The 25,369-nt window shown below is 42.2% G+C and overlaps 2 protein-coding genes across 2 annotated transcripts in view; one reads left to right on the forward strand and one right to left on the reverse strand.

Moving 5' to 3' along the window:
- Positions 1-14,957, forward strand: part of fer1l6 (fer-1 like family member 6) — a 29,674-nt gene extending 14,717 nt beyond the window's left edge. Inside the window, exons 19-46 of the mRNA XM_076156912.1 lie at positions 393-512; positions 1,378-1,530; positions 1,739-1,904; positions 2,880-3,004; positions 3,527-3,661; positions 4,884-5,033; positions 5,117-5,224; positions 5,543-5,605; positions 5,884-5,982; positions 6,228-6,447; positions 6,831-6,955; positions 7,047-7,184; positions 7,278-7,323; positions 7,821-7,865; positions 8,185-8,282; positions 8,434-8,559; positions 8,842-8,976; positions 9,284-9,411; positions 9,836-10,006; positions 10,802-10,956; positions 11,155-11,297; positions 12,215-12,303; positions 12,424-12,522; positions 12,821-12,941; positions 13,053-13,173; positions 13,265-13,422; positions 13,531-13,631; positions 14,132-14,957. Coding sequence (XP_076013027.1) covers positions 393-512; positions 1,378-1,530; positions 1,739-1,904; positions 2,880-3,004; positions 3,527-3,661; positions 4,884-5,033; positions 5,117-5,224; positions 5,543-5,605; positions 5,884-5,982; positions 6,228-6,447; positions 6,831-6,955; positions 7,047-7,184; positions 7,278-7,323; positions 7,821-7,865; positions 8,185-8,282; positions 8,434-8,559; positions 8,842-8,976; positions 9,284-9,411; positions 9,836-10,006; positions 10,802-10,956; positions 11,155-11,297; positions 12,215-12,303; positions 12,424-12,522; positions 12,821-12,941; positions 13,053-13,173; positions 13,265-13,422; positions 13,531-13,631; positions 14,132-14,312 — 3,519 coding nt within the window. The 3' untranslated portion in view covers positions 14,313-14,957. The remainder of the gene's footprint in view (positions 1-392; positions 513-1,377; positions 1,531-1,738; positions 1,905-2,879; positions 3,005-3,526; positions 3,662-4,883; positions 5,034-5,116; positions 5,225-5,542; positions 5,606-5,883; positions 5,983-6,227; positions 6,448-6,830; positions 6,956-7,046; positions 7,185-7,277; positions 7,324-7,820; positions 7,866-8,184; positions 8,283-8,433; positions 8,560-8,841; positions 8,977-9,283; positions 9,412-9,835; positions 10,007-10,801; positions 10,957-11,154; positions 11,298-12,214; positions 12,304-12,423; positions 12,523-12,820; positions 12,942-13,052; positions 13,174-13,264; positions 13,423-13,530; positions 13,632-14,131) is intronic.
- Positions 14,958-16,481: 1,524 nt separating this feature from the next.
- LOC143005711 (uncharacterized) lies at positions 16,482-25,369 on the reverse strand. Its single transcript, XM_076157069.1, has 9 exons — positions 25,116-25,369; positions 24,105-24,568; positions 20,143-20,360; positions 19,772-19,921; positions 19,502-19,598; positions 19,047-19,252; positions 18,657-18,743; positions 18,403-18,475; positions 16,482-18,104 (listed from the first exon to the last, which is right to left on the reverse strand). The coding sequence occupies exons 2-9, from the start codon at positions 24,541-24,543 to the stop codon at positions 17,881-17,883; spliced, it is 1,494 nt and encodes a 497-aa protein (XP_076013184.1). The 5' UTR covers positions 24,544-24,568; positions 25,116-25,369; the 3' UTR covers positions 16,482-17,880.

Consider the following 25,369-nt stretch of genomic DNA (forward strand, 5'->3'; position numbering starts at 1 on the left):
GCTTTAAGAAGTGTGCTGAAATGTACATCCAAAGCTTTTTCCCAGCATCAGACTTAGTAACGTTGAGCCTGAAAGGATTGGAAAATTCCTTCTGGGCCTCAATCATTGTTTTTCCACAAATTATCTTCTGTAAGATTCACAAAGTGCTACTTTTTTATTACATACCTGTACCAGTTAGCATATCATCACAATGGATCTGAATTAATGAGACAAATAAAAATAAACATCCAGGGCACAGCAGGTCTGTTGAGTGAAAACCTGGACCAGCTGTTCTGTCATTAATTTACTCATTTACTTTGGTGGTTTGTCTTGTATCTTCATGGTTCATCTTGAAAACTCTTGTTTGTGTGTGTGTGTGTGTGTGTGTGTATGTGTGTACCTGTGATTTATAGGAGAGTATGATTGCAGAGGCACAGACACTGATCGGAAGGAAGTCGAAAGCTGGCAGCTTCAAAGTCATGCTGCGGGATGTAATGAAACTCATACAAAAGCTACGCTTTCTGGTTGTGGAGGTACATGAATCCCTGTGTGTTTGTGCGTGTGTGTGTGTGTGTGTGTGTGTACAAATACAAACAGTACAAATGCTTTTTTTAGCTCTGCAGAAATAAATCAGTGTGTGAGGAGTCCAAATGTCATCAAACAGCTCAGAACGTTTCTGAGAAATGTAAAGCAGTCAACAAATGCTGTGTTTATTATTTTTTAATGTAACCTGGGCTGTGGATATTCTGTTCTCCTCAACTCGACAATTGAGTCACAGACTGAAGCACAACAGATAAGGACAACCATGAGCTTTTCCATTTCTCATAGTTCTAAAATTTAGCAGACATTCATAGCGGAATCTGACACGCATCAACCAGATGTCAGATGTGGAGATGAGCAGATTGAATCATTCGCTGAGTGATCACTGAAATGTTGCTGAGTGAAAGGTGGTAGAAGCAGACAGCTGAGCTCATCTAAAGCCTAATTTGAAGTTCACAGCCACGCTTCCAATCCAGGATTATAAATCAAATTCAAGTAAATATTTGAAACATGACAGAAAGAGATTTAATTCATCCATGTTTCCATCTGAGCTTGTTCACAAGAACATGACTACATTTTCCTGGGTTGCTTGTTTTTTTTGATGACACTGAGTGTAGGAGCTTCGGGACAAAATGACTTCCTCAGCTCAACTTAATCAGGCATAGGCCAGTGCTTGTGTGGTTGCATGGAAACTGTACTTGTGTGTAATGGTGTGTATATATTTATTTACAAATGTATGTAAATTTATATACCGTATGTATATATGTATAACTGTGTGTGTGTGTGTGTGTGTGTGTGTGTGTGTGTGTGTGGGTGTGTGTTTGTGTGTGTGTGTGTGTGTGCGTCTACACCCTACAGCCCCAGCACATGATACCTGATGTTTTTGTGTGGTTAGTAAGCAATAACAAGCGTGTAGCATATGCTCGGATTAAAGCCAGAGACCTGCTGTACTCCACCAGGCATGAGTCTAAAGGAATCCACTGTGGCAAGCTGATCACACTTTTCCTCAAGGTAAGCACATAAGAACACACACAAACACACACACACACACACACACACACACACAAACACACACACACAAATATTACAGACTAAGAACACACAACTATCAACTCTGTTATCTGGCAAAGTAAATGTACACTAATGTGTGTGTGTGTGTGTGTGTGTGTGTGTGTGTGTGTGTGTGTGTGTGTGTGTGTGTGTGTGTGTGTGTTTGCAGCCTCCAGGAAAGCGTGTTTCTGGTATGGCGGTCCAGGCGAAGCTGGATGTGTACCTGTGGTTGGGAACCTCTTCAGATTCCATCCACATGCTGGACGACTTACCTGCAGGCTACAGCCCAGCACATGGGGCCAATGGGAGTCCTCCCACACACCTGCTCTGTGTTGGTGAGAGAATTTAGCATTTTGAGTGTCAGATCATAGATATCAAACAGTGTTAAGGTACTTTTACAGAATATTACTGGTTATGTTGTGATGTGTAAGGGCTGTACCCATTTCATTGACATTTTTCACATGGAGACAGGTAAAGAAGGTGAAGAGAGAGAGAAATCATGAAAGAGTTGGATCTTTTATCATTTTTTAAAGACACTAATGGACTCAGCAAAATGGACATGAATAACTCAGGACCACAATCGACATGAGATTAAGAGTATCGTCGTAGCAGCATGAGGCACCATTCAGGCAGCATTCTGGATCATTTGTAATGATTTGAATGCACATGCTGTTTTGTGACACCCGAGTTCCTGACAGAACTGGCTTTGTTGGATGGACTTATGAGCAGTCAAGCTAGATGCTGATTGGTGGTTGAAGGACCTTGGAGTTGTTGGTTGTAATGACACAGAGCTCAGTCTTTGGCAAGTTAAGTTGAAAGCGATGAAAGTGAAAGTGATATTAGGGGGCATGCTGATATCTGTGCAGAGGCTTTAGAATCTACAGGGGGAAGTCAGTAGGTAGTCAGCATAGGAATGATATGAATAGCTATATGAGTTGATGATTGCACTGAGTGAGTTTGAGTATATTGAAAAGGGAAGGGGTCCAAGCTCTAAACCTTGAAAAACCGCTGTAGACAAGCAGTGTGATTTAAACACTTGTCAAATGCAGCATTAGAACAGAAGATTGACCAGCAGCTCTCACTAAGCTCCATCTGTCACTCAGCATCAAAAACAATATATTGTTTTTGGGCTCTCATTCTACGTATTTGTCAGGACTCCACAGTAACTGTAAATTCAGATTTAAAGAAAAACCTCATTTGTTTAATTATATTTTCAGAATATGAAAGTATTTTCTTACTTAATCGTTAATTGTTTAACTTAATAGTTATGCTGTGTGTGTGTCTGTGTGTGTGTGTGTGTCTGTCTCCAGAGCAGCATCATTTCCAGTTGAGGTGTCATATGTATCAGGCTCGTGCACTGATTGCTGCCGACAATTCTGGGCTGTCTGACCCCTTCGCCCGTGTCAACTTCTTGTCAAACAGCCAGACTACCAATGTAAGGACACGAGCATGCGTGTGTCTGTCTGTCTGTCTGTCTGTCTGTCTGTCTGTCTGTCTGTCTGTCTGTCTGTCTGTCTGTCTTTTGTCAAGACCTGAAATCGTGTTTGTGTGTTTTGTTCAGCAATCAAAGTTCACCAGAGGACTAATACAAAGCAAGATTAGTCAGATACTCTCAGTCTGTCCCCAGGGTAATTTATGTTACACGTCAATCCTCGGGGCAGCATATGTTGAATCTTGTTAGGCTGAAATATAAAGCACTGCCTCTTGACCGATCGCCTCGTTTAGAAAATAGTGTCACCGTTCCTGCAGGATCTCCCTGACGATCTTTAGGGGATCTCCCCGTAAAAGGCGTGGTAAGGATAGCTAGATCCACAGAATAAATTTAAATTCCCCAAGGATATTCTTTACCAGCGCTACAGATTAGGAAGACCGACAGTATTGACATACTGTGTGAAAACATGCTGCCATTCTGACGAATGTGTTTGTATCTGTGTGGTGTTGTGCGTGTTGATGTCAGGTGATCAGTCAGACTCTCAGTCCCACATGGAATCAGTGTTTACTGATGCGGCGTCTCCTGCTGACTGGAGAGCTGCATCACATCCAGCAGGAGCCACCACGCATTGTCGTCGAGGTCTATGATGAAGACACATTGGTAAGATATATTCAATAAATAACAAAAATGAATGAATAAATATATTAAATAAATTATCAATGACATAGATAAATTCAATTTGTTGTAATAAATATATCTATATATAATATAAATTGAATGTAATTTCCGAATGCATGACTGTGTACATGTGTGTATTGCCTTGCATGCCTTTTTTTATACTTCCGTATAATCCCACTGGGAGTTCCTATTGCACACCCAGCCATTCGTGGAGAGGAAATCTCTCTTGGAATTGCCTCTCCCGAGTTTTCTTCCTTTTTTCCTCATACATTAAGGTTTTCTCTGGAGGTTTTTCCATGTCTTGGCTGTGGGCTGAGTCGGAAAATTGTCCTGATGTTGTGGGTCTGTAAAGCCCCTTGAGACATTGAGTGTGATATAGGGCTATACAAATAAAGTTGACTTGACTTGTTTAAGTATAACAGATCCTAACAGAATAGTAATAATACACCTACATGTTTACTTGTAAAGCCCATATGATATCAAATGCAAAGTCTCAAATGGCCCTACAGGCCCACACATCAACAATTCCTGACCCAGCCCAAGCCCTCTAAGAAGATAAGGAAAAAAATACACAAAAACAACTATAAAAAACAATAATATATGAGCAGAAAAATAGAAGAAACCTCTTGTTGAACTGCCTGGTGTGCAGTTGGAGCAGTAAGTTGAAAAATGACAAACTAGAAAGACAGAAGAGGTTTCATAATACAGTAATATACTACAAAAGTCCATATCAAGTAGAGAGGATCCCAAGCCCACAGGGATGTGGTCAATATAAACTTTCTGCCTAATCTATCATTAATTAATTAAATTTATTAAATTTGCCATGAAATGTTGAATGACCTATTCACCCATGCTGAGTGTACAGTCGTAACCTGAAAAGAGAGGAGAGATAGCATGTATCTGCAGGTAGCAAACCACATTCTAATTCTACCTGCAGAAGCACAGAAATAGTGCTCACAATAATTGTTTTTGAAACCTCAAACAAATTACATTCTGGAGGCACTGTGAGTTTTGAAGCTGTACTTGCACACAAACATGTGAACCTATGAGGCCTTACTCTTCTTCACAGTAGGCACTACGAAGCAGCACAAAAAATGAAACAATGAAACAGCAATTGGTTGGAGATTGGATTGGTACATTTTTGTGTCCTCTAACTGATTAGATAAAACATTGAGTGTGTCTTGTGTCTGATCACACCTTTCAGAGCAAGTCAGAGTATCTGGGAGCCACAGTGGTGGTGCCTGAAGTTCGACTGACTTCTGACACCTACTCACCTCCGACCCTGCAGTATAGCCCGCTGCACCGAGGCAGCCAGGAAGGAGGAGACTTGTTGGCTGCGTTTGAATTGCTGCAGGTCTGTAAACAGACAACAATCTCTCATTCAGCTCAAAATACAACGATGAAGAAGAATTTAACAAATGTCACTGTGCTGTGCAGATCCCTCGCTCTGGTGAATGGACTCTGCCCCCGCTAAAAGAACAGGCAGGAGGCTTCTATTGTGTTCCTGCCAACATCAGACCTATCCTTAGCACCTACAGGCTGGAGGTTTGTGTGTGCGCTAATGTGTATGCGTGTGTGTGTGTATAGGAGAAGAAACCTGCTGAGCTATCAGATAACGCCTGTAGGATTTGTTATTATGATGAGGTTAGGTTGATGGCTGAAGCGCAGTCATACTTGATACGACAGCACTGACACACACATTAGTACCTGATGTCCTGCCAATGATCTGCAGATGTGTTATGAGTACAAATGTGTAGAGGTGATATGGGGAAAAAACACATCTCGTCTGTTATTGTTGAATAAGAGACAAATTGGTAAGCAAACTAAATCAGCAAATCCTCTGTGTGTATCTGTGTTCACCAGGTGTTATTCTGGGGCCTGAGGGAGCTGAAGAAGGTTCAGTTATTGAGTGTTGATCGACCACAGGTAAACACATACACAGACACACACACGCACGCACTCACTCACTCACTCACTCACTCACTCACTCACTCACTCACTCTCACTGTCTCATTCCTGGCATCTGCTTCCCTCATAGAATACAATTGGAGGAAGCATTTTATTCATCTTTTGCACACAGATTGAACTAAATATCAGCACGCCCCCTACAGAGCACTGCAGAGAACAGTTTTCATGACCAGAAACCACTATTGACACTCATTTCTATATCTCTCACATCTCTCTATGTCCTTCTCTCTCTGTAGGTCTTCATAGAGTGTGCAGGTAAAACCTTGCGTTCCTCGGTCATTCAGAAGTATAAATCCAACCCAAACTTCAGTGTTCTGGTCGATGCCATAGAGCTGGTAAGACACATTTTTATAACTTCATTACAACACCTAACCAAACATCACAGCAGTAAAGCAAAGATTCCTAACTCTCACATATTATTTCATGCGGTGGTTCAGCATCATGTTGACTCTGATGCATAGTCAACATGTGATCATCAATGTTTGTTTTGGATTCCTTTCATGAAACTGTAGGGTGCAGTAATTATAAAATTCATTTCATCATAACCCCTCTACAATGAGTATGGTTATATGTCATGTAGGAGTTGCCGGAGAACGAACACCTACACCCTCCGCTTAGCATCACGGTGGTTGATTGGCGGGCGTTTGGTCGCAGCACGTTGGTTGGAAACCACATCATCAACAACTTGAAAAATGTCAGATACACCCCACTCCCTCCCCTGCCTGCTCCTATGCAGACACCTGCAGCACCTAAACAGACAATCATTGCTGGACCCGCACCTGAGATAGTAAGCATAGAAGGTAAGGTGTGTGTGTGTTTGTCATGTACATGTGTGTTTGTCTATGATTGATTCTGTGGCCAAAATTGCTCCCTATTTAATAGAATGATAAACGGCACTGTTATCTGCACCCTCCCCTCCGTTTGTGTATGTATATGATGCTTATTTTAGTCAGGAATAACCACCATCTACACTACATATCAACAGCTGCCTACACACACTCTACATGGTCTACATTGAATGAGCTGATACCTTTAACTATTAGTAGTCTGCTGCAGGAGTTTTGCAAATAGGAGATGTAAGCTCATGAAATTCTTCACAGTAACACAGTATCCATTATACATAGGGTTGATTGATCTATCTATGTCCAATTGGACTAATCCATCTTTGTCTCTTCTCCAATAGGACCACCCCAACAGGCTGAAAAGTCTGGTACCATGAAAGCAAGAGAGACAAAACAAGAGTTTAAGCTCACAGTGGAGGAGGAAACCCCAGCTAAACCCACCCCAAAGCCAGAGGAGGGTGAAAGGGTAAAAGGACAGCCAGATACCATAAAGGATTGTGCTCTAAATCTGTTTACCATTCTCTCATTCTTTATGTCGGCACATGTGCCTGTTTCAGATCCAGGACAGCAGAAAGAAGAAGAAGAGTTATCGACATTCGACTAAGCGTAGGAAGCGTACTATCGCTGACGAATCAGCTGAGAACGTCATCGACTGGTGGTCCAAATACTATGCGTCTGTAAACAAACTGCAGCAGGTAGCTCAGGGTGTGAGGGCTGGGAGTGATGCTGAGAGGGACAGAAAAATTAATCAAACCAAATCAGAAGATGTAATTATGTTTGTGTTTCAGGCCAGGCAAAAGGAGACCAACATGCTCCCCCAGGTCTTCGATCCAGGTAAGAATTCTTCAGATTTTTCTTCACATCATGCATCCCTCTAGCAGCCATGTTGGACAATACCTGAACTCATACACTGATGGTGTCGAGGCTACTGTCAAACACTCCAACATGACTGACCATAGACCTCTGTCATTGCTGTGAATAGGAGCAATACAAAATGACCTTATCAGATCTAGTTCGGCTGTTTTCAGCCATATTTGACTATTGCCCTGAAAACTATTTCAGCCATTAGTTTTCAGGGCATACTACATTTCCCTTAAGCAGTAATTAGCAATGCAATTCGCGCAGGATCAGATTTTTATGGTATGAATGACAGTGTCTACTCTAGTTATGGATTGTGGTGACATCAACACAGCCCCCAGTGATCCCTGAGAATTTCAGCTTTACTATGAAACACCTTGGACATGTAGTTGGCTGATTTGTATCAATATTTATTTGGGCTTTCTCCTTACATTGACACACACACACACACTTTTTTTGCGTCTGTTTTGCAGCTTTGCCATTCCAGAACTTGCTCAGCGATGGAGTAGATTCTTTGGGTAAGGACAAAGATGCCTGGGTGTGGAGCAAATTATTCACTGCATTAGTTTAATGTGTCATTAAATGTTTGATTGGTTTGCCGTCAAAAGTCTACATAGACTTGTAAAGAACATGTATGTCATGTCAGTCTTGAGTTTCCAATAATTTCTACAACTCTTATTTGTCTGCGATAGAGTGATTGGAGCCCATACTTCTTTGTCACAAAAAACATTCATGAAGTTTGGTTCTTTTATGAAGTTATTATGGGTCTACGGAAAATGTGACAGAATGTGCTGGTGTGCTTTTCTACTGAAATAAATGTCTCTTTCGCTCCACCAGTCAGCAGCCAGTCAGATGGAGAGAAGAGAAAGAAGGGGAAAGGAAAAGTAGCCCTGGAACAAAGTAGTCCTGTAGCCTCTAAACTAGCTACACTCCAGGTACTGAACACACACATCTGCTTAGACATGATCTCCATACTGGCTGCAGATGGTTTTGGAACTTATTTATCTCACAGATACAAACATGGTGGTCTTGTCTAATTGTACTCACGGAATGAGTGTTCCCTTTTGGTTCTCCTGCCCTCTGCAGCTCTACAGTAAGGAGCTGGAGGCAGAGTTTGGGCCGTTTGATGATTGGGTGAACACGTATGAATTGTTTCGAGGGAAAGCCAATGAGGATGAGGGCACAAACGAGAGGTTTGTTGGAAAGTTTAAGGTGAGAAACAGACTAGCAGCACTTATTCTCTCACCGGGGACATCTTAGGTTGTAGTTTAAGATTTTAATTCATATTCTGACACCTTAATAACTTCTGTTACTGATCTAGAGTTTAGATATTTTAGAGACCTTACAATGTTGTGCTTCATGGTAAATAAAAAAAATGTTTAACTTAGTTAAACATGATAAAGGACCTAATTGTGGCAAATTAGAATTTAAATGCAGCAGAGTCTAAGTGACTTGCATATCCTCCTTAACTTTGGATCCATGTTGCCTCTACAGGGACGCTTCTGCTTGTATAAGCTCGCTGACGATGAGGGGCAGGATGGGGAAGTGGACACGTCGTACTTCAGAGTCAACAGAGGAATACCAAGTAACAACAAAGTCAAAGTCCTCGTTCGGGTTTACATCGTCTCAGTGAGTCCATAATGGTCTGTGTTTGTGTCTCGATACATACTTCACTTCAAAGTCAAAAAGTCAATACCACAGTGGAAAAATAAACAGGCCGGCTGAATAAATGAATTAAAGAAGCAAATAAAAACAAAGGAATATAGATGAAAGTAATGTTTTTATAGAACTAAATGTAAAATGCAGTGGCAACTGGTGGTCAAAAAGTTCAGCTAACTATTTAAAATACACTTAATTAAAAATTCTCCCAAAACATGTTGGACTGTACTGAACTGCTGACTACAGCCCTACCTGTCACCGTCTGCTCTCCCCTCAGGCATCTAACCTGCACCCAGCTGACCCGGACGGAAAGGCCGACCCCTACATCATTTTACGGCTTGGCAAGAATGAAATCAAAGACAGGGACAACTACATCCCTAAACAGCTCAACCCTGTGTTTGGAAGGTACAGCTACAACTGAGCCAGAAACAGTGACTGAATCACAATTCCAACAGCCTAAAGCAGGCAGTGTGTCGCAGGCAAAACACATTTTTCAGTTTTTCATCCTCTCCAAAGCACCTCAAAGCCATAAAGTAGAAATATTTCATTACAAGGTCAAATTGGCACATTTGAAAATACTTGAATAAAAGTATAGATATATTCAATAATTGTCTCCTGAATCTGAATGTCCCAGGCAGAAATGGAGTTGAACACCCATGCATCTCAACTCTGAATATGTGCAACGTTTATTGCAGAGCTTTGCAGTCCCACTTAATGAATCAGGCCCTGAAACTCTCATGATCAAAGCTCGTCAGGCCTGTGCGAATGGCCTTTGCACAAACACCTTGTTATCATCCAAAGTGTGACAGAAGTTCCTTTCTTTTTCCAGGTCTTTTGAGTTTCATGCCACATTTCCTCAGGAATCTCTGCTGTCTGTGCTCATCTACGACTATGACCTAGTGGGTGGAGATGATCTGATAGGAGAGACTCGTATAGACCTGGAAAACAGATTCTACAGCCGACACAGAGCCACCTGTGGACTTCTTTCTGAGTACAGCCTGTAAGTCTGTTCAATAGGTTCATAAAGCTTCATACTGACTTGTTACTGCCTGCACAGATCACTTCATTTCTGGGCAGCTTCCCTACTAAACAGCAGTGGTGCTTGCTCATGGGGAATGTTGTGTTTCTTCAAATGCTCTGTATGTAAAGTGCCCTGAGATAACTGTTGTTGTGATTTGGCGCAATATAAATTACACTGAATTAAACTGATTAATGCTGGGATAAGCTTTTGGGCACCACTGGTGATTTTCTGTATTCACACATGCAAATATGTGCTGGGATAAGATAATACTGCAGAACTGCAGAACAACAGAAGGCTCTATGGCAACAGTCAATCATCACTTGAGTAATGAGAGCACTGGTGCTAAATATGGGGTTATACAACAAATTATTATAAGTAATAAAATAGAAAATGTACACAATACCATGAGAGTGTACCTTTTCAGCCTCAGCATCAAATTCATCACTGACTTTGTGACTTTGTCGATTATGGTCATTATTATAACATGTAGTAGCACACACATGCAATGTTTGGGTTTTACTATAATCGCATGAGTGTAAACAAGTGACAATAACACAACATCAGAGGGCGCCAACGGTTACAAAGTGCTGCTTTTCTCCCTCTGTCTTAGATCAATGGAACATTTTCAGACACCTTAGTGATAAGCAGAACAACAAAACAAGCAGAGATTCCACAAATGCTTAGCAGCGTAAATCTACAAAATCCATACTGTCCAATAATCCATGCTCTCTCAATCTCTCTGTCTCTCTTTCTCACACTGTGTCTCTCTGTCAGAGATGGATATAACGCATGGAGGGACTGTCTGAAGCCGTCAGAGTTGTTGATAAAGTTTTGCAAAGACAATGGACTTGATGGTCCTCATTTCAGACCAGGACGCATCACTCTGGCTGGCAAAGTCTTCACTGGCAACACACTGTTCATGGATGAGGGTACAGTTTGCACAGAACAATACATCAATTTTAAGTTTTTCTCTCTGCAATAGACCAAAGATCTAATAATGCAACTTTTGTTTGACGTGTTCCTGTCCACCAGTCATCACATATCAGAACATTAATTGAGATTCAAACCTGACATGATCATGATGACAATGATAATGACGAGAATAATCATAACGATGTGTGTCTCAGACCAGCCCATGGAGTCCTATGAGCACCTGTCTTTGAAGATCCTGCACCGCTGGGCCGAGATCCCGGCTGTGGGCTGTCGGCTGGTTTCAGAGCACATTGAGACCAGGTCTCTGTACAGCAAGGCCCGGCCTGGCCTGGACCAGGTATCCTGCTCGCGATATCACTATATCAATTAAGTGAAACATTGAAGTGAAGTGCACTAGCACAGCAGCACCTTGAGACACTTCCTGTGGAGTGAAGGTCCATTAGTTCTGCATCAACACAAGTCTAGATACTTGAGAAGCCGTTTTTCTCCACGTCAACACCTGAAAACGCAAACTTTCCCAGCCCCACATGGTCATCTTCCACTGTTGCTGTGTGACAGCCAGAGTGTGAACCACATTGCAGTCCCATATGAGTGACTGAATCTATTCAGACATGACATATTTGAAATTGCATATCTGAACAATTGTTTTGTCTTTCCTCATCCTCATCCTTCCGTGCTTTTGTGTTGAATGGCTTTGCATCTTATCATGTCATGTCTCATTGTATTCTATTGGACTGCAAACGTCTAGTAGGTTAAATTGTATGGTATGAATGGTTACTTAAAGCAATAGTTTGGAATTGCTCATGTATACCTTTTTTTTTTTTACGTATTTTGCATGATGCACACACACTTCGCTCTGGTGCCATATTCATTCACCGTACTTGCATTAAGTAAACAAACAAAGCTGCTTATTTCAAAAAGCCGTTTTGGGAGCCAGGGGGCAGGAAAAGGTCGCTGATTAACATTCTTCAACAACAAATATTTGTAAATGTGCAACCTTTGAAAATGTTTTGTTAGTTTTGGGTCAGTGTCAGATGATTGTGGGATCCTATCCACACGCATTCATTTGGGAATAGCACATGACTGGTGCTGTGCATTCATGGTAGAGGGTAGGCGGTCAAGCTTGGAGGATCATGAGAGTTACACACCCCTATACCACAGTACATTCTGTTGTACATTTGCTACTGTCTCTCACTGTGTGTGTGTGTGTGTGTGTGTGTGTGTGTGTGTGTGTGTGTGTGTGTGTGTGTGTAGGGTCAAGTCCAGATGTGGGTTGACATCTTTCCCATGGACCTTCCTCACCCTGGACCTGCAGTGGACATTTCTCCTCGAAAACCCAAAGGGTGAGAGCGGCATCTTCGGTATTTCTTCCCTTTTCTTTGACAGATCAAAACCTAAAACACATTTTAATTTATGTGTGTGTTTGCGTTTGTGTGTGTCTGTGTGTGAATGGATGTGTGCAGTTATGAGCTACGTATCATCATCTGGAATACAGAAGACGTGATTCTGGAGGACAGTAATTTCTTGACTGGTCAGAAGTCCAGTGACATCTACATCAAAAGGTAATGAAACACTCAATCACACACGGGTGCTGTGGGGGCTGTGCAGGTGAGATGAATGAGCCACGCCCACACCACCTATACATACACAAGTGAACATTATTGTTTTTTTTAACTATACACAAACACATACACATTCTAAATACAATACCTGCAACTCATCACTTGGGACAGGGACAATGTGCAATGGGGGGAAATTGTGTGTGATATCATGATAAGAGTGTTACTTGGGAGAAAGATTTCTGTGTGCATGTGTCAATGGCAAATACAGGCTATCACCTCTTTGTCTCTGTGTCTCCAGCTGGTTGAAAGGTTTGGAGGACGACCAGCAGGAGACAGACGTCCATTACAATTCTCTGACCGGAGAAGGAAACTTCAACTGGCGCTTTGTCTTCCCATTCAACTACCTGCCTGCTGAGAAGGTACGGACAGACGGTCCAGACCAATAACATACAGGCTGATAAAATGTAAGAGGCCATCCCTCTAACATGATACATGACAATCATTCTTTCTCCTCTCTGTCCGTCTGTCAGGTGGTGGTGGTTAGTAAGAGGGAGAATATCTTCTGTCTGGATAAAACTGAACAGAAGCTTCCAGCCATCCTCATTATGCAGGTTTGGGACTTCGAGAGGCTGTCCTCAGACGACTTCCTAGGTCTGTGCGAGACTGTTTACATTTTTTTCTTTGATTGCCCAGGTGGTGGGTCTTTGTCTCACTGTGTGTTTGTGTGTGTGTGTGTCTGCAGGGACAGTGGAGTTGAACCTCCACAGTTTCCCTAGAGGATCAAAGTCAGCCAAGTCATGTAAGGTGGACATGTTCAGCGATGGAACTGAGACAATCTCCATATTTCAGCAGAAGAGAGCAAAAGGCTGGTGGCCATTTAGCAAGGCTGATGAGCTAACGGTACCGATCACAGAAACGTTCATGCACACGTGTGGTCATACACAGGGATGAACACATTAAGAGGTGTGGGAGGCTTGATTTGACAGCTGTGTTCTTTGAACCCATCAGGGGAAAGTGGAGGCGGAATTCCATCTGGTTAAAGCAGAGGAGGCAGAGAAATATCCAGTAGGCCGAGCTCGCAAGGAACCAGAGCCACTGCCGAAACCCAAGTAAGAACACTAGTGCAATCACAACCCCCCTCTACTCCCTCCTATAATGTCCATGTCACAGTGTCCCAACAAAGATACTGATTGGAACTCCAGTTCAAAGGCCCTGGTAACTCCATGTTGTTGTTTGTTGTTTTAAAATGTTGATTGATAGGAACACTAAGAGAAGCTTTATAAATGAACTTCAGTTTGTTGCAGTGCTTATTTGTTGCAGACAATGTGAGTGGAATGCTAAACAGTTGTGTAACAACTTCACAAAATACACAATCTCTACAGCTACTTTCTAAAACATCACCCTGCCTGGTTTGTTTTACCTGCACGTGAAACTTGGACAGTGAGAGCCCAGGTTAAGTTATTTCATACATGAATGTAGAATTCCATGGCCCAAAGAACGTAATCGTCACCTTGAAAACAGATAATGTATACAGAAACGTAGAACTTGTTTGGACGTAAGGTGAACTTAAAACTAATGTATTGACTTGTCTTGTCTTTGTCCCCTTTAGTCGTCCAGACACGTCCTTCTCGTGGTTCATCAATCCCTTCAAGTGCTTTTTCCACTTGATTTGGCAGACCTATAAGAAGTACATCATCCTTGCTCTGCTCCTGCTCCTCACTGTGCTCTTTCTTGCCCTGCTGCTCTACACACTTCCAGGAGCCATCTCGAACAAGATTGTCAGTGGCTGACACACCCCCACGCATGCATCTGATAAGCACATATGTCATCCATTGGCAGTTATCCATTTATGTACCATCTTGTTTTCTTATATTTATTCAAAATCTGTAACCTGTGGTTTTTCATTTGAACTCAGTGTGTTTTGAGACACTCATTGTACTGTGTGTCATGTAGATGATTGCTCTGTTAATGTCGAATGTGGTTTGCTGATAATTACACACTCTGCCACTTCCAGTGACTCAAAGGAGATCAGTGAGCACTTAACAAATTACACAGAAATTGTAAACTGTTTTGTGTTTTAATTAATTTAGCATGGAAAGTAGAGTACAGTACATACATATCAATATCAGTGAGGTGATGTGAGCTGTCTCAATGTAAGGTCTTTCTCATTTTAATTGGTTTGATTTTCATAGTTCCATTATTGAACTTGGCAGACAGATTGGCCGAACTTTATGCAGCATCACAGCCCCCTCTTCCTCCTTGTAATTGTTATTTCACGACTTCATAGTTTAATTAGTAATCGATGACGATGTCTGCATGCTACAACTAACTTAATGTCAAATCTTGTAAATTCTGATTCTGCAGCAGTATTTCAGCAGCCTTGCCAAACGTATAACCAAAGAATGTAATAAAATGCTTAAAAAATGCTGTGTCATGATGGCTGACAGAAGTGTGATGTTTGTTTGATGTTGGTGTGCTTCCCTGTGTTTTCATGGTTGTGTTTGTTGTATGATTGCTATCGTTAGGGACCGTGCAGACTAGCTGACCAACCCGAACGTGGGAAAGAAAGGAAAGAAGAACAACCCCACAGAAATCCACCTGAAATCCATCCGATTTTCCGTCTCACAGAAACCATCACCCTTTTCTCTATCTAAATGGATCCAGCTCAGTGGCATCTACTTGAGATACTTCATCCCAGACCCAGACCCCACATGCACCTCTACCCACTCGCAGGGCCTCAACTCAGACGGGTGCCAGCGGTGTGCCACCCTCCAAAAAGGAGGTCCTTCAGAAACGACAACTTGGTGCGGAGTTGACATTCCAGTTCTTCGATGTGTGGTGACAGTGAACCCCCGAAACATGATTCCAGGAATTCGACGGCAATCTCGCAGGTCATCTTGGTGCGATGGGGAAATCATTCATGGGAGGTTTGGTGTTCTTCTACACCCCAATATAGGAAGTGAGTGAGTGGATTTGAGAAGGAGAGAGTGTGATTGGTTGTGAACCGGAGCAAGGGGTGAGATGTGTGCATGGATCAGGGGACCATCTTACTACTATCACCCTGAAGGGGATTTTGTTGTTTTGGATGTTGCTGTTGGACAAGGGGGCATTAGGGAGATTGTAATCATTACTCATCACCCTTTGCCTGCTGAATGGAGTAAGTCGGAATCCTTCTGACCCTCTTTCTAAGAGAGGGTGTAGAAGGAAGGGTGAATGTCCTCAGGAAGTATAACCACGTATGACAAACTGTGCAGATGCTCACCATCAATAAAATTGAATTGTCAACTCACAGGACCAGGATTTATTCCCTAACCCAGAGAAAATAATAAACAAAAATGTATTAAAACAAACCTGAATAAATCAAGGGATTAGGAAATATAACAGGTTTAACTTTTATAAGCTAGAAACCTGAATTACCTGTGGGATATTGAATTACTACTTGACCCAAACGGATAAAAACAGGAGGAGTTAAGGAGTGTTAAGAGCGCATTTACGAGTCAGAGACACTAGACACAGGAGAGGATTGAAACGATATCACTTTGCATACATGTGAGAAAGGTAGGGTCCGTGGCCAGATCCGCAACACGTTTGGATCTGTAGAACTAAACCCTACAGCCTAGCAGCCCCCTTCGGACTGTTGTGCCACCGATTATGCTGCCCCAGTTTAATGGGACTCTACAGTAAAGGGCAAATCTCTGAATAACCAGGGCAAAAGTATGTTGAGCTGTTGTGCTACTAGTTGACCACCTGTCTGGGTGTAATATCCTAGCGGGTTGCCAGAAAGTGAGGGCTGTCCTCATTAAAGGTCAGTGTGAAGGGTTTGACACAGAGGGAGAGATAGAAACCCTGAATGTGAGGGATTTAGAACGGAATGAGTGTCGACAGCACCCGAGTGTAGAGGACATGGATTTTGCTGATATTTCAGTGGCCCTTTTCAAGAATGACAAACACAAACAATATACGTATAACAACCTTTATTTTCTTGTGTCGCTAGTCGTTACAATTTCTAACAGATAATCAACATTCAAATCATGATCTAACTTAAACGTTAGCTAGTTTAGACAAACAAATTTACCTCGATCAATGATTACGAAAGCCAGCCGGATTTAAAGATTCCGGTACAGCATTATAATCAGTTTATGCTGTATAACGGAATCACACTTCATCCTTTAGACCCAGCTGCTCTCCACTTCCCTCTCCCGGCATGTGATATAAAAATAAAGAAACAAGAAGAAACTAAACCTCACTCTGTTATGTCCCACTCCTTTGCATTTAACATGTTTCATACTCTTTACTCTTTGTAAAACATATTTGTAACCAACTTTTAAATGAAATTAAACATCATGATTTCTTCACTTCTGTTGTACATTGCAATCAACCTTTGATACACATCAGTGCTTTCACATAACTCGGATATTAATACCGACAGGTTGTTTAGTTTTGGGGTAGTTTGTTTAGATGGCTTGGTTGTGGGTGTGTAATGACCTAATTGCGCTTCAGGATCAACCACAAACATGGCAGTCTGCTCCGTGACACACACAATTCGCATTTTGTAACAATAATAAAACAAACATATTCATAACCACTCATATTGTATCAATTTCATTCAGATTTAAGTTGTGCAATTTCTATAACGTATTTTGTGAACATGTCAAGCACTCACTGAGCACATACAGGCCCCAGCATGGAAACAAACACACATTTACATAGGTTGCTTGTGTTACAGAAACATAAACATTATGTAGAGACTAAATGGCAGCAACTATGTAGTAACAAACAAGAGTCATGAGTCAGATTAAAGGAGAACTCTTGTGACATTAAAAGATGCTGCAGGAAACTGACCTCTGTGACATGAATATTCACATACATGACGAGGGTTACATCCTGTCAAGAGGTACGTTTGAAAGCCTAACTTAGTTCATAGTGGTTGTGGGGGGGGTTAATGTCCCTTACTGGGGACATCACCCTCTGTGGCCCAATTTGTTTGGGGAAAAACAAGACAATGAATAAAGAATCAATAACATAACACAACAACACAACATTTATATACTAATTTGTGCATCAAACAAGAAAAATACTTCTGTCCATTATCCTCAACATACAGTAGAAGTCAGCACATTGTGCAGGCTACAGAGAACACATTCCAGCCAAGGTTCTGGAAGGGACCGCACTCAAAAATACAAAATGTGTCCTGATGACTAATCTAGTAATTTACTGTTCACATTGCTTGTAACATTTTAAAAATAATCCTATGCTATAATCCTATAATATAACGATCCTGAGCTAAGGGTTGTAATGTCGTGTCTTCAGAATGTTTTCCTGAACTCCAGCTCAGTGAAGTGTTATTTATGTGTCTCACTAGAAGACGTCCGTGTCTGGCAGAGAGACAGTCTGCTGTGATAGGCTGACCTGTGGATAAGAGGAGGATGATGTCACTGCGTGGTGATTGGCTTGTGCGGCTCCCAGGAGCAGGGAGGGCGAGTAGGTGGAGGTGAAGGGCGCAGAGTCAGAGAAGCTGGTGGTTGATGCCGTGTTGTTGGAGTTGGGCGGGGCTGAGCTCCTCTGCTGGTGCCGGGAGGAAGCTGAAACAGGACGAGAACCATTACTGTGAAAAATGATCGGGGGCATTGATCGGTTCAATTTTGCATATCTGAATACATAATTCGAACTCAGGCTTCGAATTTGTCAAGTCTTGAATGGGTGTTCTACTGCTACCGCTCACATTTCGTAAACACTGTTAACAGGCTTAAAAATGCACTCTAATCTAAGTAGATCTAAAGCAGGATGGGACGTCACCTTCAATAATTTGGGAGCTACAAGCCAAACGGACTTTGATAGAGTTCTTCTAGCAAACAGGGGGATATTGGGTTGAGATCTTACCACAGGGGTGCTGATGCTGGCTACTGATGGGAAAGTCCAGCTGTTGACAAAGCCCTGCAGCGCCACCTTGTGCCTGTGAGAGGACAAGACAAAAAACCAAGGGGTGACCTTCATACCAGGGGTGTTGGTGATTACCTTGTTATCGCTTATAATGGCTTAAGAAAACATTTACCGCTAATTTCATTGTGTTATTATTAAGTTAAAGATTTAAGTTAAAGACTACAGCAGTGGTTCCTGTCACAGAGTTGACCTACCTGAGCCTGGTTCAAGCATGCCTGCAGTTTCCTCTTTGCCCTCCATCTGGCCACCCTCAGCCTGGTCTTCTCCCGGCGCTCTCGTACCTTCATCACATCAACATCGACAGCAACACTTTACTTTAATCAGACTGATGCTCCGATTTCAAACTCATGCGGATTCTGGAAACTTAACCTCACTTAAGGTTTGCAGCTGCTCACACTTTCAGATGCTTTTGAGTTCATTCGATTGTCCCAGAGTGAAGAGCAACATTCTAAACCTATAACCAGCTGCCTCAAGACTTCCTGTGTTTGTGCCTGACGCGCCAGTGACACATTTCTGAGGTAGTTTCTTCTAAATGAAGCATGTTGGAGATCTGTGCCATGCAGAGTGCAGTGAGGATGACTAACCAGGTCTGCCAGCAGAGGCTGAGGCAGAGTTTTCTCCAGCTCTCTGCGTCTGTTCACGTTTCTCCGCCGGAGCTCGTTCCTACGCATTTTGTATTCTTCAAACAGGCTCAGGTCTTTGGTCCAGGGCCGTGACCCCGGGCAAGGAGGGATGCCGGGGGTCACAGTTACCACAGAAGGCAAGGAGGAAGCCAGCTGAGTGAGAGGATCTGAGAGGACAAAGAGAAAAATATGCAACACTTTAACACAATAAATTAGCCTCTTTACACTTACTCTTGTTCTCTTCAGACTAGGTCTTTCCTTGTGTTGTATTCAAATCCCATATGTTCATCACTTTGGATAAAGGTTTCTGTCCAATAACTAAACAAAGTAAATGTAAATGTAGTTGAACATAGCTCACTCACTCACTCACTCACCTACTCACCTACTCACTCACTCACTCACAGAAGGGTACTCACAAGAGCTTGGTCCAGTGGAGCTGAATGTTACAGTGGGGTCAGGAATGTTTCTCTGGCTTACTTGAAGTCCTGTCCACTCTGTTGTTGACCTTTGACCCTGAACGATCACACAAATATGTCTTCTGTGATGTTCCACATGTGACTGTGACGGCCCACAACCTGCGTCATGTGCTTTTTATTGTAACATTAAAATATGACCTACATATTTCTTCTTTTCTGATAGATTTATGTCAAACACACACACAGGCTCCGTTAATGCTGAGCACTGACCTCTCTCCCCTCTGACTGTGGCAGGTTCCGCTGCTGTAGCTGGCAGTCCAGCATCAGAGTAGCCATCACCTCCTGCTCCTCTTCTGGCTCCTCCTTAATACAGATCACCTCCTCCTCCTCCTCCTCCTCCTCCTGTGCCTCCTGTTTCACCTACAGCACAACAGGAGTCAGGCAGGAAGGACAAACATAACACATCTACACTGCCGTTGTGTTTTTATCTTCCATATTTATTATTATTATTATTATTTAGTAATGAATTTTCAGTGTTTTACTTTCTGATGATCTCTTAACATATGAGCAACTTTTTAGAGGGACGTTTACAATGCAATATGACGCTGATACTGATCAGTAGTTATGTGTTGTGTGTTCACCTGTTGGACAACAGAGGGCAGTGTGGAGCTGTCAGCCTGGGAGCCATGCAAGGACTGCAGGGCAGATCCTGACTGAAGGCGTGGTTCAGCGGACCCTGATCGAATAACGGGCAGGTTGAGGTCAGAGTCCACATCCTCAGTGTGTGCCTGCAGAGTCCACTCGCACTCATCCTCCTCCTCTCCGCTGTGAACGGTGTCTCGCTCTGCAACACGCAAACCTGCAAAATGTGGTTCAATCCAGATCAGTAAGAACGTACTAACTGATTGATTTAATTAAAGTTTTTAATATGTCCAACTTTTTCTGTGCTGTATTGGAAATTTCTACAACCCGGAAGTTACAACAAACACTTTAATCCCAAAGGATAAATAGGCTCTGTATACATTTCTTTGTCCCAGTAAAGACAAGCTGCAATTGTCTAAGAATCAATCGTGTGGGGATTATGGCCAATCATTAACTGTTTCCAACATGCCAGTGCTGTTGTCGAGAAGGGGTTGTGTGGGTGCTGTGTGTTCAATTGTTTTGTTCACCAATATGGGAAAATAGCACAGAAGACACCAGTATCACTTCGAACTTCAGACTGGGTGGGCAGTTTTCCCATGGGGTTCAGGCACAAACACACAGAGCTCTGAAGCAGACCCGTCAGCTGCACATACTGTCTCTCGAGCATGCCAAGGGATGCCCCCCCCCCCCCCCCCCCCCACACACACACACACAGGTTATGAAAAAGCACACACTTAAACCAATAACCTGCTCTAGTATGTGTATAGATTACTTTGTTCCAATCCATACTCGTGTATGTACCGTTTAAAGATTTGGTACCAATTAAGGAAACACTGTGAAACCAATTTAGGAAACACTCTAAAAATACCTGTTCCTTCCATAATTTTGGGATTCTTCCTTTGAAATATAGCATAATAAAGGCATACAATGTTTCCTTGCCTTGTACTCGGATGGTAGTTTTAACAGCTTTTCCAACCCGTCATCACAACATTGATTGCCTGCAAACCACTTCAATTACCTCCAAATCAGACACTTTGTTTCTAGCAGTTTTCAGAACTTGCCTTCACTCCCCTCCTCAACTACTATGGGCCTGCTTACGTTCAAGACGACACTAGGAGGGAGTGTTTCTGAGATTTACCACTGCAGCCTTGATCTGAATCAGGGGTGGGGAACCTCTGTTTGTACCCCCGAACGTCAACTGGTATATTGTTAAAAAGAAAGAACACACTGGAGAGCTCAGCAACAGCAAAAGACCCCAAAGACCACGGAAAAAACAACTGTGGTGGATGTGGTGGACAGAAGAATTATTTCCCTTGTGAAGAAATAACCCCTTCACAAAAGTTGGCCAGATCAAGAACACTCTCCATGAGGTAGGTGTATTTGTGTCAAAGTCAGCAATCAAGAGAAGACTTCAGAGTGAATACAGAGGGGTTCATCCCAAGATGTAAACCATTGGTGAGCCTCAAAAACAGGAAGACCAGATTAGAGTTAGCCAAAGCACATCTAAAAAGCCTGTAGAGTTCTGGAACAACATCCTTTGGACAGATGAAGCAAAGATCAGCTTGTACCAGAATGATGGGAAGACAAGAGTATGGAGAAGGAAAGGAACTGCTCATGATCCAAAGCATACCACCTCTTCAGTGAAGCATGGTGGTGGTAGTGTTATTGCGTGTGCATGTATGGCTGCCAATGGAACTGGTTCCCTTGTATAAATTGATGATGTGACTGCTGACAAAAGCATCAGGATGAATTAACTAAAGTGTTTCGGGCAATTTTATCTGTTCATATTCCAACCAAAGAGTTTTTAAGTCGAAGAAGTGGAATGTTATGCAATGGCAAAATCAATCACCTGACCTGAATCCAATAGAATAGAGCATTCATTTCACTTGCTGAAGACAAAATCGAAGGGAAAATTCCCTAAGAACAAGCAGAAACTGAAGACAGTTGCAGTAGAGGCCCGGCAGAGCATCACCAGGGACGAAACCCAATGTCTGATGATGTCTATGGGTTCCAGACTGTCCAGGTTGTCATTGACTACAAAGGTTTTGCAACCAATAATTAAATGTGACAATTTGATCTATGGATGCTAGTTTGTCCAATTACTTTTGATCCCTTAAAAATGGGGAGGCACATACTGTATACCGTTCACTTGATTTGGATGTAAATAGTCAAATTCAAGCTGAAAGTCTGCAATTAAAGCACATCTCCAGTGTTTCATTTCAAGTCCATTGTGGTGGTGTAAAGAGCCAAAATTGTAAAAACTGTCAATGTCCAAATACTTACGGACCGAACTGTAAATGTGTTCTCATTATTGTTTTCGTTTCATTTTTTCTTCCTCAATATAAAATGAAACTGACCTGTCCACTGTGTGTAAACACAGCAGGGGTATAAGGAGTCTTTGCCTGTGTTGCATGAATTGTATGCAACATACTTGGTAATGAGTGTGTTTTCAGCATCACAAGAGAGTGTTACAAGTCCTAACCCTCTCTTTGTAACTTGATCTTGGCCCATGATACAAATACCTTAATATGGATCGATTTCTTAGAATTTATGTCGAGATAGATACAGGCAACAACACTAATAAGCACATTTGAGTGGTCCTCATAACAAAACGTTTATCAATAGATATAGTCACCTATTGGACATTTGAAACTCCTAATGATTTAATTACCAATATTAATTCTAATATAAACAATGATCCTACAGATTTGGGAGTTGTGAATACTATATGAATATTATTTCCCATGTTATTTGTGACATACAGCGGGGAAAATAAGTATTGGATATTTTCTCAGTAAATATATTTCTAAAGTTGCTATTGACGTACATTTTTTAACAGATATTAGTAACAACCCAAGGAATCCATACATACACAGAACCCAAAACAATATAGTATATCCATGGATTTTCATTTGGATTCAAGTCAGGTGATTGGCTGGGCCATTTTAGCAGCTTTATTTTCTTTCTCTGATACCAATTGTGTGTTTAGGACCATTTTCTTGCTGAAATGTCACCCCGGTAGATGGCCGCGGAATGTCTCGGTACATTTTTCCACTCATCCTTCCTTCAATTATACTGTATGATTACCTGATAATCATTTTCACTCCTCTGCCAGAAACCTTGCAACGAGCACAGGGCTGTGGCAGTTTATGGTGAAATGATGTTCCTTCCACTTCTGCATTATGGCCCCAACAGCTTCTGTTACTAATGCCATGTTTTGCAACAATAAAGGTTGTGAATGTCTTGGGAGAGCTCTTTGTTCTTACCCATCATGTGATGTTTCTTGTTTGATTGTTATAGGCCATCAGTTGGGACAAAACCAGCTGATATTAATTAGCACTGACAAGAGGCAGGGTTGCTTTCTAATTACTGATAGATTTCATCTGGTGTCTTGGCCACCCATGCATTTTTGCACCCCCCTTTCTTCATGTGTTCAATACTTTTTCCCTGTCCTTTCACATTATTACACATAACTACATATCTGAACTTATTTATTTTGGTTTCTGTATGGGTTACTTGGGTTCTTACCAACAGTTGGTGAAAGTTCCATATTAATAACACCTTTAGAAAGATATTTACTGACAAAAATGGTGACGTGTATAATACTTATTTTACCCGCTGTATGTCACATAATGTTCAGTCTGTTCATGTTTCAGAAGTTGCGGCCAAATGAGAAACGAAAACCAGCACATACACACACATTCATACACCATATGCTTAATTATCACAATCAGTCATTCTTCCAGCTGTCTACCTGTGCTGGTATCCAGAGCCTCTGCAGGTGCACTCACAGAGAGCGAGACAGGCAGCAACACATTTGATAGGTCAGAGGCAGAGCTGGCTATGCCCGCATCTGACTGGAAGCCCACTCTGACAGCTCCTCTGCTGGTGCTGTGTGGAGAGGAGCTTCCTGGGAGAACACCCATAGGAATGAGTCAGCCTGAGAAAGAGTGGTCATTACCTTGGTTGCTTCTTGCCAGTGCTCCATCTGCGCTCCTGGTGTGGGTGGAGCACGGCGTTGAGGCCTCTGTGGGGGGGACGCCCGTTCCACCCCTCTGTGCTGGAGGGAAGGAGGATGGGTGGATGCGAACCAGCGTGGAAGTAGATGCTCTCTGCTGCAGCTCCTCCTCCACTCCTTGTCTGTAGTACTTCAGCTTCAGCTCGGTGTACCGCAGCTTTGCTCGAAAGGAGTCATTCTCCTTGTCCTTCAGGGCCTTCTCCCTTTGAAGCGCTGCCATGTCCTTTTTCATCACCAAAACTTGGGTTTTCAGCTCCTCAAACTTCACCCCAACCACTCTGAGCATCTCAGCTAGCACCGTCTCCACTGCTCCGTTCACAGCTCGCTCCACCACGGCACCCATCTGGCCTCGAATTAGTGACACAGCGATGCTGACATCCATCTCAGAAACAACTCTGACCAGTCACCTAAAAGAAAAAATATATGTACAATATGATGATAATTATTAAAATAATGAAACACCCAACTTCTGTCATGCCATTTTTGAATGTGGTACTGATCCCATATTTGAATAATGTAGACATATGTTTTCATTTACGTATAACTTCATATATTCTTTAGACCACAACCATTAATATGTGGTCTATTGATGACCTGAGACTATGTTGCTATGGTGACACATATGCACACCACAAACAGGCTTTTCATGACCATACAATGTAAAACTTAAAGTGTAAAACAAAACACGAGACTGATTTTAATGTTTCCAATTAAAAAAAGTGGTCATCATGGCGTGGAAATGTAATAAAAGATTGAAAACAAATTCTCCTCCAACAATGCAATGGCTGTATTGTAAAGAACTGCCTGAATATTATGTTAACGTGATGTGTGTGATGACGTTAACTATGCTAAAAAGTATCAGAAATGTAAAGCTTTCAATATGTATCGTAATATTGTATGTGTGGTTAACAGCCTTGTGTTTCAGACTTAAACAGCTCAGACGGGTACACTTACAATGTGATCATACGCCGTTTAGCCTGTTAGCCGTTAGCTGGCTCAGTTGGAGGATGGCTTCAGGAAAAACACTGGTTTCTCACTACAGTTTGTCATGTTTCTTCCTTCGGCTGACTCTATTACACAAACCGTCTCAATGAAACATGTTCGCAGATTTACGCGTTTGGCTTCTTTATGGCAAAGAGTCGGCAATGCAACACAACACAAAACAAATTTACAAACAGGGAGCTACGGGAAATGTTTCCGGAAGTAGA

This window comes from Genypterus blacodes, unplaced genomic scaffold (assembly GCF_046128005.1).
Source record: "Genypterus blacodes isolate CSIRO-AG114 ecotype Tasmania unplaced genomic scaffold, CSIRO-AGI_Gbla_v1 ptg000008l_1, whole genome shotgun sequence".
Taxonomy (NCBI): Eukaryota; Metazoa; Chordata; class Actinopteri; order Ophidiiformes; family Ophidiidae; genus Genypterus; species Genypterus blacodes.